We start from the raw sequence: 14,321 nt of genomic DNA on the forward strand, positions 1-14,321 counted from the left end.
AAATTAATTGGCTGTACATTTGTGGGCCCAGTTCTGGGTTCTCTATTCTATTCCATTGGTCTCTGTGTCTGTTTTTGTGCCAATACCAAACTGTCTTGATGATGACAGCTTTGTAGTAGAGGCTAAAGTCTTGGATTGTGATGCTTCCCGTTTTGGTTTTCTTCTTCAATATTACTTTGGCTATTTGGGGTCCTTTGTGATTCCATACAAATTTGAGGATAGTTTGTTCTAGCTTTGAGAAGAATGTTGGTGCAATTTTGACGGAGATTGCATTGAATGTGTAGATTGCTTTGGGTAGTAATGACTTTTTCACAATGTTTATTCTTCTGATCCATGAACAGGGAATGTTTTTCCATTTCTTGGTGTCTTCTTCAATCTCTTTCCTAAATTTTCTATAGTTTTCATCATATAGGTCTTTTACATCCTTGGTTAGGTTTACTCCTAGGTATTTTATGGGTTTTCATGCAATTGTGAATGGGATCAGTTTCTTGATTTCTCTTTCCACTGCTTAATGTTTATTTTTAAAAGAGAGAGCATACAGAAGCGGGGGAAGGAAAGGAGACAGAATCCAAAGCAGGTTTCAGGCTCCGAGCTGTCAGCACAGAGCCCAATGCAAGACTCGAACTCATGAACCATGAGATTGTTATTTAAGTCCTGTCCTCCACCAGTTCACATTAATCTTCTCTGTTGCACAGATGTTATTTGTGGTAATTCTGTTCTCTTTTATTTTTAAAAATTTTTTAACATTTATTTTTTGAGAGAGACAGAACATGACCTGAGAAGGAATAGAGAGAGAGAGAGAGTCACAGAATCTGACACAGGCTTCTGGCTCTGAGCTGTCAGCACAGACATATGCTGTTCATTTAACCCATGAACCATGAGGCGTGACTTGAACCAAAGTCAGAAGCCCAATCAACTGAGCCACCCAGCCAAACAATACCTTATAAATGGAGTTTTTAATATCTCAGAATCCACTAGGTAAGGGACTACTTCATTTTCTACTGATTTCTGATAAATTTTTTGGCTTAGTAAAACATTGCCTGAAGATGCTGAGCAATGGGTTTAAAATAAAACATGAGGCAGGAAGGCATGTTTTGTTTTAAAAATAAGTTAACTTTTCTTTCCCTTTGCATCAGAATCTCTTCCTTGGTCTGTTTACTTTCTCTACAGTTCTGTCAGTTGCAAAAGAAGGTAAAATGATAGCATTCACATGAACCCCAGAAATAATCTAATTTGAATCTTGATTTCTAGGAAACTGAGGGTCAGGCTGCCTTGGCTCAATTCCTTGCCCCACTGCTAAATTTGGACAAGTTTCTCAATTGTTCTGGCTTCAGTTTCCTCATCTGTAAAATGGAAATATTTTAAGATTGTTGTGAAGCTCAAAGGAGATAAAGTTCTTAGTAATGTGCCTAACAAGTGGTGAGAGCTCCACATATCGCTATCATAAGCTGCTAAATAAGCAGCTTGGGTGAATAAGGGGCTTAGTTTGGGCTCCTGACTCTCAGTTTAATATGTTTTCCTTCAGACATAAATAAGAATTATAAACCTCTTTTCTGAGTTCGCTACTATTTTCTTCCCTTCATCTCCTTTGTTTAAAGATCATCACACGATACATATTTCTATTTCTCTTTTCTAGCTAATGATATTCCTCAGCATTTCACTCATTACCACATTTGTAAGGACTTCCTGAACAGAAAATTTAAAATTTAGTCTTTCCTTTTAATAGTTTATAACACTTTCAGATGGTATTTTTCCTGTAAAGTTGAGTACTCTCACAGAAGCAAGTTTTTTTCCATTTACAATAATGTACCTCACTTCCCAGCATAAATGGGTTAAGTGCCACACTGGCTTGGGCTTTGCTTAAAAGCAAAGAGAAAGCTCCCAGACAACCAGAGAGGAAATAGTCACACATCTCTATGTGGATAAATTCCACATTCCTCTCTCTGTCCTGACATATGCTTTGATGGGGATCCTTTGAACCAGCAGGACATCTTCTGGACACCACAGAGAGGTGAGTGCTACACTCAGTCTAATAACTCAAATCTTTGCAAATTGGGCCTCTTCTTTCTTTTATGTGGAGGTCTTTTTTCTGCTTTCTTCAGTGAAATTATGGGTCAGAACCCTCCACACGAATTATTCCTTATGGTAGACTGCTCTTTGATAAGTCTAGGGAATCTCATCTTTTGGCAGTTAATGTTTTAATGTTTATTTTTTGAGGGAGAGAGAGAGGAAGGGGTAGAGGTAGAGGTAGGTAGGTAGAGAGAGAGAGAGAGAGAGAGAGAGAGAGAGAGAGAGAGAGAGAGAGAGAGAGGGATCCCTAGCAGGCTCTGTGCTTCAATGCAGAACCCTATGTGGGGCTTAAAGTCTCCAGCTATAAGATCATGACCTGAGCTGAAACCAAGAGTTGGACACTTAACTGACTGAGCGAACCAGGTGCCTCTTTTGGCAGTTAATATTTTAAAATGCTGGGCTAGGTGTGGAAATAATGGGGGCCAGAGGTGAAAATATGTGAATATAATGGATTTATCTTTCTGAATACTCTAGGCTAGAAGAAATTTCGAGGAAAACTCTGAGCTTCAGAGGAAGATCCTTTTGTGTATTGGTGTTTTGTGGCAGGAGGGCTGAAGGATAGTAAATCACTAATGGCTACTGTTTGATCTTGGTAGAAAGAGTCTAGGCTTTGAAATAAGACAGTCATGGGTTTGGATCCCAGGTCTGCCACTTATAAACTAAATGATTTTTGGACTTGTTACATATTATCACTGAGCCTCAACTTCCATATCTGTAAAGTGGAGACAATAATACCTTCTCCACATGGATGTTTACTAGAACAAGATAAAATTTGTGTAATATGATTAGCACATTGGAGACTTCCCTATCAAATCACAGTTATGCTTTTGCCAATCTTTCTGCTGGCATCTCACAATGTTCTTTGTATGAAGACATCCTGCACCTCAAGTGGGTTTATAGATTTTGAAACTGAATGTGGTTTTTTGAGAGTTTTTTTCTTTTTACATTTAGACACAATTGCATATAACAATAGTTTTAGGTTTATAGCATAAGTATGTGATGTTTCACTAATAAGTAGGTGAAACGATCACCACAATAAGTCTAGTTAACAACCATTATACATAGTTAAGGAATTTGGTGGGACTGAATGAGGCTGGGCAACTTGCTGCTTGCTTCCTTTTCCCTCCCATTGGTAGAGTTCATGGGTTCTTAATTAAACTTATGGCCAGAATGCTGTCCCTAGAATTTTTTCCTTCTTTACCCATCCTTCAAAAACCCAGGGGTGCCTGGGTGGCTCAGTCAGTTGAGCATCTGGCTTCGACTCAGGTCATGATCTCATGGTTTGTAGGTTTGAGCCCCACGTCAGGCTCCGTGCTGACAGCTAGCTCAGGGCCTGGAGCCTGTCTTCAGATTCTGTGTGTCTCCCACTCTCTCTGACCCTCTCCTGCTCACGTCTCCCTCTCTCTGACCCTCCTCCTCTCCCTCTCCCACTCCCACTCCCACTCCCACTCCCATTCCCACAAAAATAAGCAGGGGCACCTGGGTGGCTCAGTCGGTTAAGTGGCCAACTTCGGCTCAGGTCATGATCTCACAGTTCGTGGCTTGGAGCCCCACATCAGGCTCTGAGCTGTCAGCACAGAGCCTGGAGCCTGCTTCAGATTCTGTGTCTCCCTCTCTTTCTGCCCTTCCCCCACTTATGCTCTGTTTCTCTCTGTCTCAATAATAAATAAAAACATTAAAATAAATACAAATAAATAAAACATTAAAAATAAATAAATAAAAACCCAATTCCATGCTATGCATGGTTCCTGACACAGAATGGATATCGACATACATTAGTTAAGTGAATGTATAAATGAATGAATGGGAAAACACATAGTGGTACACTTTTGTACAGGTGTATTCAGATAAAACTTTACATTCAGGATGCAGCCTTGAGTGGGAAGTTTGAATTGCCAAAAGACACCGTGTGTGTGCGTGTGTGTGTGTGTGCGCGTGCGTGCACCCATGTCCATGTGTGCATGTATGTATAGGGGGACTGCTAGAGAGTAAAACACCCACACTATTTCTTTTGCTTTGGTCATATGAGATAAGATGCAGGAAGGCAGAAATAATTTAACATGATAGCATTTTTAGCAGAAACAGAGAGGAAGTATCTCTGCCTTTTTTTCTTGCTTTTTATCTTGTCCCCAGCCACTGTGCATAACCAGCAGTAATTCCTTCGATTTGTTTCCAGTCCTTTTAACAGTAGCTATTACTGTGTTAACTTTAAAGCTAAGATACCACAGGTTACTTAAGTGGCATCACTGTATATTCTCAGAGTCTTTTTGTCCAACATGGAATATTCATAATGTTATTTGAGAATTCTGGGTCTCCATTAAATGCTGTATTCATATGAGGTCCTATAATGAAATATTGATATTTCTAGGAAGTGACGTTTTATTGAAGGCAGTTGTTCAAACCTGCTGCCTTTTAGAAGTTAGGGCTAATGACCAGAGAATGCAGGAAATGGTTGGTTTTCCTCCAGAGCAAGGCATAATCTTTCTGAATTTTTTGTGGCCCAGTGTCTTGCTTACACCCAGTATTGCTCAGATTTAGGAAGGCTGATTTGACTTTAAGAGAACTGACATGTGTGTGTATGTGTGTGTGTTTTTACATTTTTTAACGTTTATTTAGTATTGAGAGACAGACACAGAGCGTGAGCAGGGGAGGGGTTGGGGGTGGGTGGGGGAGACACAGAATCTGAAGCAGGCTCTAGGCTTGGAGCTGTCAGCACAGAGCCTGACACGGGCCTCAAACTGACAAACTGCAATATCATGACCTGAGCTGAAGTCGGTTGTTTAACCGACTGAGCCACCAAGTGCCCCTCATGTGTTTTTTTGAAACAGATTTTCACAAAAGTATTCTTGTGCCTAATTTCAGACAAGAGCTTAGAAAAGGTAGCCTTAAAAAAAAAAAGTAATATATGAATGTTTTCACGTAAGTACACACTTTCAAGTGACTTTTAAAAGAAAAGTGGAATTAGGATTTCCAGAGCTTTGGGAGTCCATCTTCACTGTAGTGCCTACAGGTTCTGATGTGGGTGATATGTCCCCATGGATATTAAGCATAGTACATATATCTGTAATGCTATGTAGGACATATTATGTATATTTTACATTAATTGATAGTCCCCATGAATATTAGGCATATACATAGCATGTATATTGTGCATTATACTATTTCATGGTCATTCTCTCATAGACCTCAAGTCCAAAAGAACTTAATCACCTAGCCTCAAGAAACCACCAACCCTTGCCTGAACGTGTACCTCTTCTCATTCAGGGCCCATTTCAATGTGGGGGTTTCTATACTGGAACTACACATGGCATCTGGTTCTTGCCTAAGGGCCATGTCAAATCTTTACTCCAATCCTTCATTTACTTCAAATAGGACATCTCGATGGACTAATGACTAATAAGCCCTTGATCACACATAACTGTTGTATCATGCATTTGGTATCTTTTAATGTTTAGAGGGGGGAACTTACTATGACTCAGCTATGACTGTAAAGGCCAGCGAGTGTGCTAAAACAGTACAGCACAAAGTCCTCCCCTACATAGTAGATCCTTTTGCCATGGGGAGATAGGGCACAGCAAACAAAGTCACCACCTTCTCTCTTACTGGAACTGAAGCTTCTATTACCTGCATGTTAATGATGAATACTGGGTTTGATCTGTTGGACACCACAAAGTGCTCTAGGTTTTTAGGAAGCAGGATCACATTGACAGTGATATCTGTCCCTGTACTACTGCCCAGGGGTTTTAATGGTATTTGAACATTATGTGGTCTTCATATTCAATATCTTTGCAATGCCATCAGAGGATGCACTAATAACATAATGTCATCTTGTATAAAAGTTGCTTCATTATCAAAGGAAGAATGGCCATGAAATTGCTTCAGGGTTTTCCCAGACTTTAACATTAAAAAAATTTTTTTTAATGTTTGTTTAGTTTTGAGAGAGAGCATGAGCCGGGGAGGGGCGGAGAGTGAAGGAGACACAGTTCCAAAGTAGGCTCCAGGTTCTGAGCTATTAGCAGAGAGCCCAATGCAGTGCCTGAACTCAAGAACTGTGAGATCATGACCTGAGCTGAAGTTGAACGCTTAACTGAGCCACCCAGTCACCCCTTCCCAGATTTTAAACCATTAATTCTAATTGGGCAAAGATGTGATTGCTTTGCTTAGAAAAATTTAGACAGGTATGTGTGCCCAAAGAAGGGGAAGATAATTTTTCCAATGATTCACATCCTTTGTCCAGGGTCTCCTTCCCTAAATCAATCAACAGAGAAGTATTCACAGAATCACAGCAATGGTGGAGACTTTTGGTTTTGATTTTTCTTTCATCAAGATTGTGGTCAGGTCTGATGTTGCCTTGTTTGGGTGTATACCACTCTAGTACCAGGAAATTTCATCATCTTCTCCAGGAGATAGTACTCTACCAACTTCTCCATTTTTAACCATCAATGTTTTAAAGTTTGAAGTGATGTCTTTTTTCTGTCTTCAAAGTTTCCTTCCATTTAAGGTATAATTAGTCAAGTAGTTTCCTGAAACTAAATGACTATGATGTTTTTCCAGGTCCACCTGAGATTGCATCCAGATTTCCTTGGCTGGAGTTTCGCATGTACTCATGTTCTTCTACTGCATATTTACCCATCAATTTATTCCCACAGATAACTAGAATGGTCTTTGTACACAGATTTTGGTACTTGAACTCCCACTTGAACTTATTTCTGAGTCTCTGGGAGTCACCTCACATTTGTTCATGTCTCCTATCCACAAGTAATCCCTTTGTAGTCCTTTGATGTGGGAGGGATAGGGGAAAAGGCGTTGGAGGACAGGCAAATGGTAGAAGGAGGGGCACTCATCATATAGAACCACTTGGTGGCTTTCTACAGTCATTAGAGTCAAATTAGTCATTGGCTCATTTCTCTCTTTAGATGCACTACTCTCTTGTTGCACTATTAGAATTACAGCACTTACCATATGGTGTTTGCTATTACTATCCATGCTTCTGTCTCTTTTTTTCTTCTCAGACTCATTTGGGAGGGATATGATTTGGAGCCATCAGTAATAGTAGATCACTCTGAACTCTTGGCTCCTCTCCATCCTCTGATTCCCTTCTCCTTGTTTAAAAAAAAAAATCACTGAACTAGGGGCATCTGGGTGGCTCAGTTGCTTAGGCGTCCAACATCAGCTCTGGTCTTAATCTCGCATTTCACAAGTTTGAGCCCCATATTGGGCTCTGTCCTGATACCTCCGATCCTGGAGCCTGCTTGGTATTCTGTGTCTTTCTCTCTCTCTGCCCCTCTCCCACTCACACTTAGTCAGTCTCTCTCTCTCCCTCTCTCCCTCTCCCTCTCTCCCTCTCCCTCCCTCCCTCCCTCCCTCACACACACACACACACACACAGAAATAAACATTAAAAAAAAAGCCACTGAATTAGACTGAGGTTGGGGACAGAATCATCTTTCATTCCAAGCATTTGATGTGTGTGTGAGACATTGCTGAATGAACAAGAGACTGCCTGAGGCCACCAGCTGATGAATCAGGGGAGTCAGGGCTAGAACTCAGGCAGTGTCAACTTCTAGAATGCCCCCTTCTTCAATTACTGCAGTTTTTTTAGCTTTATCTCTGAGTATGATTTAGTACTGTTGATTTAAAAAAATTTTTTTAATGTTTCTAACTTATTTTTGAGAGACAGAGAGAGACAGTGTGAGCAGGGAAGGGTCAGAGAGAGAGGAAGATACAGAATCTGAAGCAGCCTCCAGGCTCTGAGCTAGCCATCAGCACAGAGCCTGATGTGGGGCTTGAACCCACGAACCATGAGATCATGACCTGAGACAAAGCTGGATGCTTAACTGACTGAACCACCCAGGTGTTCCCTAGTACTGTTGATTTTTAAAAAGCATTTTTTAAAAATCACAAATAATAGATGAGTATTATCATTTTAAAGGAAGCAAGGAATAATTAGCATTGTTTTTTAAAATATTCAACAGTTAACACTGATGAGATTTTAAAAACATAAAACCCCATGTCAGAATAAAAATTTTAGCTTTAGCATCCATAATTATTCATTTACTCAATTATTGAGAATTTGAGCTTTAATATAGTTTTCATGGTTGGGCCTCCCTCTTTTTCCAGAAGGCTTTTAGAAGTAATATAAAGGCATGATTTGTAGCTAAGAAATGGAGAAAATTAAGACAGAGTTGTGACTAATTAGGCACTAAGAATGCTATTAGTATTACATTTAATTTTAAAGAGCACATTTATTTTTCATTTAAAAATTTTAAAATTTGTTTTGTACTCATTAAATCAAAACATTTATTTCCTGAGAGAATAGCTACTGTTGTTGAGTAACGTGTGTTTACTCTTGCTGTTATGTAACCAGCATTGTTTCCTGATGGTATTTTTATTATTGTAGACCAAAATTCTCATTCTGAATTTTGAAATTGCCATGGCCATTTTCAGTTAGTAAGATGTTTCAATTGGTTTGTATATGTGAAAATTTTATTCCTTGTGGTTTTCTTCACAAACGATACATGTGAACTTTCCTCAAATGATTTATTTTGTTGAGAACTTTTTTCTTTTTTCTTATAATCTGTCAGATGTAAATGTGACATACTTTATTTCTTCCTGAAATGAGTTCTTCCTTTTACATTTGTTTGATCCTTAGGTTATTCTACATTCTCATGTGGGATGAAATAAGAAGGCAGCAGCCTTTTTGTTGTAATCATCAGTTCCATTAACAGTATTGTATGCCAACCATGTACCAGTAGGTACTTAAATACTTAGGCTACAAAGAGAAATAAGAGAAGCTTCACTATTCAAAAGCTCTGTGTAGAGAATCCAACAGGTAAACTGTTAAACATCAATCTGTGTGACACATGCTAAGGTATAAGTGGCATGGGGAAGGGTTGGGGTACAGGGAGGGAGTGGCCAGCCAAGTCCATATGAGGCTTCAGGGAGGTATTCAGAGAAGGTTAGCCTGGAGATAAGTCTGGAAGATGGGATTAATTTGCCAAGAAAAGGCAAAAAGGCTGTTATGGGCAGAAGGAACCACATGAACAAAGCAAGGAAATGTAAAATACATGACTCTTGGGGGAAGCTAAGAGTTGTTCCATTTGGCTGCTATGTTTAGGGCCTGGGGCAGAGACCAGATGATGGTTTCAGATCAAAAAACTGACAGTACTTCTTTCCTGGAGTATATTTTTGGTAGCTGGTGTACTTTTCACATTACGTAGTGGAATGAATTATGAACAAATTAAATGTTGACTGGAGTTGATGAAGGAATTACCGAAGGATCTATATGATGATAGCCATTTGACTGATGACATTTTCAGTTCTCTCCTCAGCCTGCCTGCGTTGACTTGGGGACAATGTGGGCCCATGCCCTGTGGACGTTCCTTCTACTCTGCAAATTCAGCCTGGCAGGTAGGTTGACCTTTTATGGATTGTGTATTTCTTATTAGCTTCTTTGGATAAGAACTGTTAATTTGAGTGCAAAGGACCTCCTGGACCATGAGTGCAAGTGGATGAACAAGGGATTTGTGACCTCCCTGAATTTGTGTGGATAGGTCTGTACATGTTGATGTAAACATATTTGTGTGCAAATTTGGCAAGATGTACTATCACATTTTCAAAGGGAGATAAGACCTTCCCAAAAGGCCAACATCCACTGTTTTAGAGTGGTAGTAAGTTCTTATATCACTACTTTTTGTGTTAGGAGCAGTGCTTGCATACAAAGACACACAAAAATAAAACTATGTATTTTTATAGTATTTTCAATAATTTTCCAAGATATAAAGGGAAATGATGAAATACCACATTTTTACAAGGACCCAACTCAAGACTATGAACCTAATATTCATATACTACCTTGCAGATATAAAATCCATTAGTTTGAAGACATCATATGGTAAAATAATAATAATAATAATAATAATAATAATAATAATTAAGAACAGAGAAGAAAAGTGAGGATTGGGTACTGGGGATGTAGAGAAGGCATCATGTCCTGTACTACTTTGCTAGGGCTGCCAGAGCTACAACTGGGTGGCTTAAATGACAGAAATTTATTTTCTTATAGTTTTGGAGGCTAAAAGTCCAAGAACAAGCTGCCCATAGGTTTGATTTCCTGACACCTCTCTCCTTGGTCCATCATTGGCATTCCTCTTGGTACCTCTTCATATGGTCATCCCTCTTGTTTGCCCTAATTTCATTCTCTTATAAGAACACGTTAGATTGGATTAAGGCCTACCCTGATGGCCTCATATTAACTAATACCTTCTCAAAGCCCTGTCTCCAAATACAGTCACTTTCTGAGGTACTGGGGGTTAGGCTTCAACATACGAATTTAGGCATATGCAATAAATACCATGACATGTAGCAATTGGGGGTGACTAAGAGGCAGATAGTGTCTTCTAGGCCTCTCTTTTGGCATGACCTGCCTTGTTGCCTCCTATGGTATCCCCATGGCACTTAGGAATTCTGTAGACAATATAGGCACATGGCCCTTTATCTCTCATCTAGCTTCTTTTGGACCAGCTCAGAAACCAAAAATTAGTCCAGTTATCCAATTTACAGTTCAAATTATGGCATCATGGCTCCTATCAAGTCACTCTTCCCCTCAACTTCTCTTTTTCTGTCTGCTATCTTTGGCTTCTTCTCTTCTTACTACCTTTTACTTGTACAATGTCTTACATAACTGGCTCCAGTTTCTACCCAACTTCCCTTCTAAAGTATCCTTCCTTTGATCTCTGATAGCTTTTCTTCTATTTCAAGGTATTTTTTAAAACATTAACTTTGCAGCAGCACGTAAGTGATATAAGTGTATAGGAAAGAAGGAAGATCAAGAACATTTTAATTTTAAAAAATATTCTTTTTGCATGTGGATAGTTCTCTGATGAGCAAGAATATTTTCCTTATCTTTCTTAGAGGAAAGTTAATGAATATTTCCCCCTTTTTTTCCCCCTACATATAGAGGAAATAGTTATTTTGAGAAACAGGAATATAGTTAGGGATTTGTTTTTGAAGATGTGGGGGAAGGATAGATACATACAAATGGCAAATCTAGCCTTCAGATGTCCATTTTTTTAAAGAAATTCTGTTTTTAATAATTTTAGGTTTATAGAAAGCTTGTGAGGATAGTGCAGAGAGCTCTTACAAAACCTTCATCCAGCTATCCCCATTGTTAATATCTTATAATATCATACTACATTTGCCAAAACTAAGCAACTGATATTGACACATTATTATTGACTAAATTCCAGACTTTATATAGATTTCACTAGTTTTTTTCATTAATGTTCTCTCTCTGTTCCAGGATTGAATTTAGGATACCATATTGCATTGTATTGTCACATCTCCCTAGTTTCTTCTGGTCTGTGACAGTTTCTTAGTCTTTTCTGGTTTCTCATGGCCTTAACACCCTTGAGTATTTGTTACTACTCCTGGGTTTTGTAATAAATAGAAGGGAGGTGAAGGACCCTTAATATTCTATCACATGTTGTGGCAGCCTTCAATGAAGAGTTGATATTTCTAATTAGAGGTCATGACTTAGATCTAAAGTCAGCATCCTGTTTGCCAACATGTGTAAACGGAACGATGATAGATGCGTAGTGTTTGTGAATCATGGTGATTCCATTAAATAAAGTAAAAGCAGTTGACATGTGTGGGGTCACAGCAGATAACTGAGGCTAGAAATGTAAGTAAAACAATCAAGTAAAAGTGAAGCCTAATATTGTTTGTTGATTTGGTTCCTTCTTCTTCTCTTTCCAGCCCCATATTTGTGATAAAACAAATCTCAAATGATATATAAAATACACAGGCAGGATTAGAATGTTACAAGGACTCATGAAAAGAAGAGAGAAAACTACTGATAAAATGAGTTCTGCCCCCAAGTCTTAGAATTCTGGATTTTTAGAGCAGGCCATGTTTTTATGTTAGTCAGGGAAACTTATTTATGCTATAAAAATAATATGCCTCAAATCTTAGTATTTAAAACAGCAAACTCTTGAGGTACCTGGGTGGCTCAGTCGGTAAAGCGTTTGACTTCGGCTCAGGTCATGATCTCACGGTTCACGGGTTTGAGCCCTGCATTGGGCTCTGTGCTGACCACTAGCTCAGACCCTGGACTCTGCTTCAGATTCTGTGTCTCTTACTCACTCTGCCCCTCCCCTGTTCACACACACACACTCTCTCTCAAAAATAAATGTAAAAAAAAACCCCCAAAACCCAGCAAACTCAGTTTGTCTATCACAGGTAAGTAGGATCCCAGGGTGATGAAGGCTCTACCATCCTAATACTATCATATCAACATGGATTTTTAGGATGTGCGAAAACAGAGGAAGGAGAGAAAGGAGAAGTGTACATCAGAACTTTATGCTCCTCTCATGTCATTGGCCAAAGCAAGTCATGTGGCCATGCCTAGTTTTAGTGAAGCAAGAAAATACAATCTTAACATAATTCCAAGAAGGAATGATATGGAATATACATTTTATTTATTACAAATCTCTTCTGTAATACCAGGGGAGGGGATCAGAATACTCCATTCCAAAATAGGCCACTTGGACATGGGGATTATTTTGATGTGGAGGCAGATGAGAATCAACAAATGCAGAAATGAAGCTTACTCCATTAGTTCCCACACATGTATTTACCTTCGTGCAGTTTGCTATCTTTGATTGCCTAAATTATTTTTCCTTTGTCTTGTCTGTTCTGCACAAATTTATTTTTAAGATGCTATATAAGCCCAAGATCTAATCACCTTTTTGAGTTATTCTTCCCTGAGGTTTGTCCTGCATCATGTGTGCTGCATATGTTAATAAACTATTTTCTCTCTTTCTTTAATGGTTTATTGTCATTCTGATTTCCATCTAACACCCAGTGCTCTTCCCCACAAGTGCCCTCCTCCATTACAACCTACCCCTTCCCCTCCCCCTCCCCCTTCAGCCCTTGGTTCATTTTCAGTATTCAATAGTCTCTCATGATTTGCGTCCCTCTCTCTCCCCAACTCTTTCCCCCTTCCCCTTCCTATGGTCCTCTGTTAGGTTTCTCCTGTTAGACCTATGAGTGCAAACATATGGTATCTGTCCTTCTCCACCTGACTTATTTCCCTTAGCATGACACCCTCGAGGTCCATCTACTTTGCTATAAATTGCCATACTTCATTCTTTCGCATTGCCATGTGGTACTCCATTGTATGTATATATACCACATCTTCTTGACCCACTCATCAGGTGATGGACATTTAGGCTCTTTCCATGATTTGGCTATTGTTGACAGTGCTGCTATGAACATTGGGGTACATGTGCCCCTATGCATCAGCACTTCTGTATCCCTTGGATAAATCCCTAGCAGTGCTATTGCTGGGTCATAGGGGAGTCCTATTGATAGTTTTTTGAGGAGCCTCCATACTGTTTTCCAGAGCAGCTGTGCAACAGTTTACACTGTTGGTGGAGACCTGTGCAGGAGGGTGCCTGTTTCTCCACACCCTCGCTAACGTCTCTAGTCTTTTCATTTGTTCATTTTAGCCACTCTGACCAGTGTGAGGTGGTATCTCAGTGTGGTTTTGATTTGTATTTCCCTGATGATGAGTGATGCTGAGGATCGTTTCATGTGCCAGTAGGCCATCTGGATGTCCTCTTTGGAGAAGTGTCTGTTCATGTCTTCTGCCCATTTCTTGACTGGGTTATTCATTTTTTGGGTGTGGAGTTAGGGGAGTTCCTTGTAGATTTTGGATACTAGCCCTTTATCTGATATGTCATTTGCAACTATCTTTTCCCATTCTGTCGGTTGCCTATGAGTTTTCTTGATTGTTTCCTTTGCAGTGCAGAAGCTTTTAATCTTGGTGAAGTCCCAAGAGTTCATTTTTGCTTTCATTTCCCTTGCCTTTGGGGATGTGTTGAGTAGGAAACTGCTGCAGTGGAGGTCAAGGAGGTTGTTTCCTACTTTCTCCTTGAGGGTTTTGATGGTTTCCTGTCTCACATTCAGGTCCTTCAGCCATTTTGAGTTTATTTTTGTGTATGGTGTAAGAAAGTGGTCTAGTTTCATTCTTCTGCATGTTGCTGTCCAGTTCTCCCAGCACCACCTGCTAAAGAGGCAGTCTTTTTTCCATCAGATACTCTTTCCTGTTTTGTCAAAAATTAATTGGCTGTACATTTGTGGGCCCAGTTCTGGGTTCTCTATTCTAATCCATTGGTCTCTGTGTCTGTTTTTGTGCCAATACCATACTGTCTTGATAATGACAGCTTTGTAGTAGAGGCTAAAGTCTT

General features: G+C 39.5%; 1 protein-coding gene across 1 annotated transcript in view; it reads left to right on the forward strand.

Moving 5' to 3' along the window:
* The first annotated feature begins 5,551 nt into the window (after nt 1–5,551).
* The window catches only part of IL31RA (interleukin 31 receptor A), a 69,319-nt gene continuing 60,549 nt past the window's right edge, over nt 5,552–14,321 (forward strand). The window contains exons 1-2 of the mRNA XM_029941207.1: nt 5,552–5,584; nt 9,390–9,480. Of these exons, the coding sequence (XP_029797067.1) occupies nt 5,552–5,584; nt 9,390–9,480 (124 nt within the window). The remainder of the gene's footprint in view (nt 5,585–9,389; nt 9,481–14,321) is intronic.

Source organism: Suricata suricatta, chromosome 6, assembly GCF_006229205.1.
Source record: "Suricata suricatta isolate VVHF042 chromosome 6, meerkat_22Aug2017_6uvM2_HiC, whole genome shotgun sequence".
NCBI lineage: Eukaryota > Metazoa > Chordata > Mammalia > Carnivora > Herpestidae > Suricata > Suricata suricatta.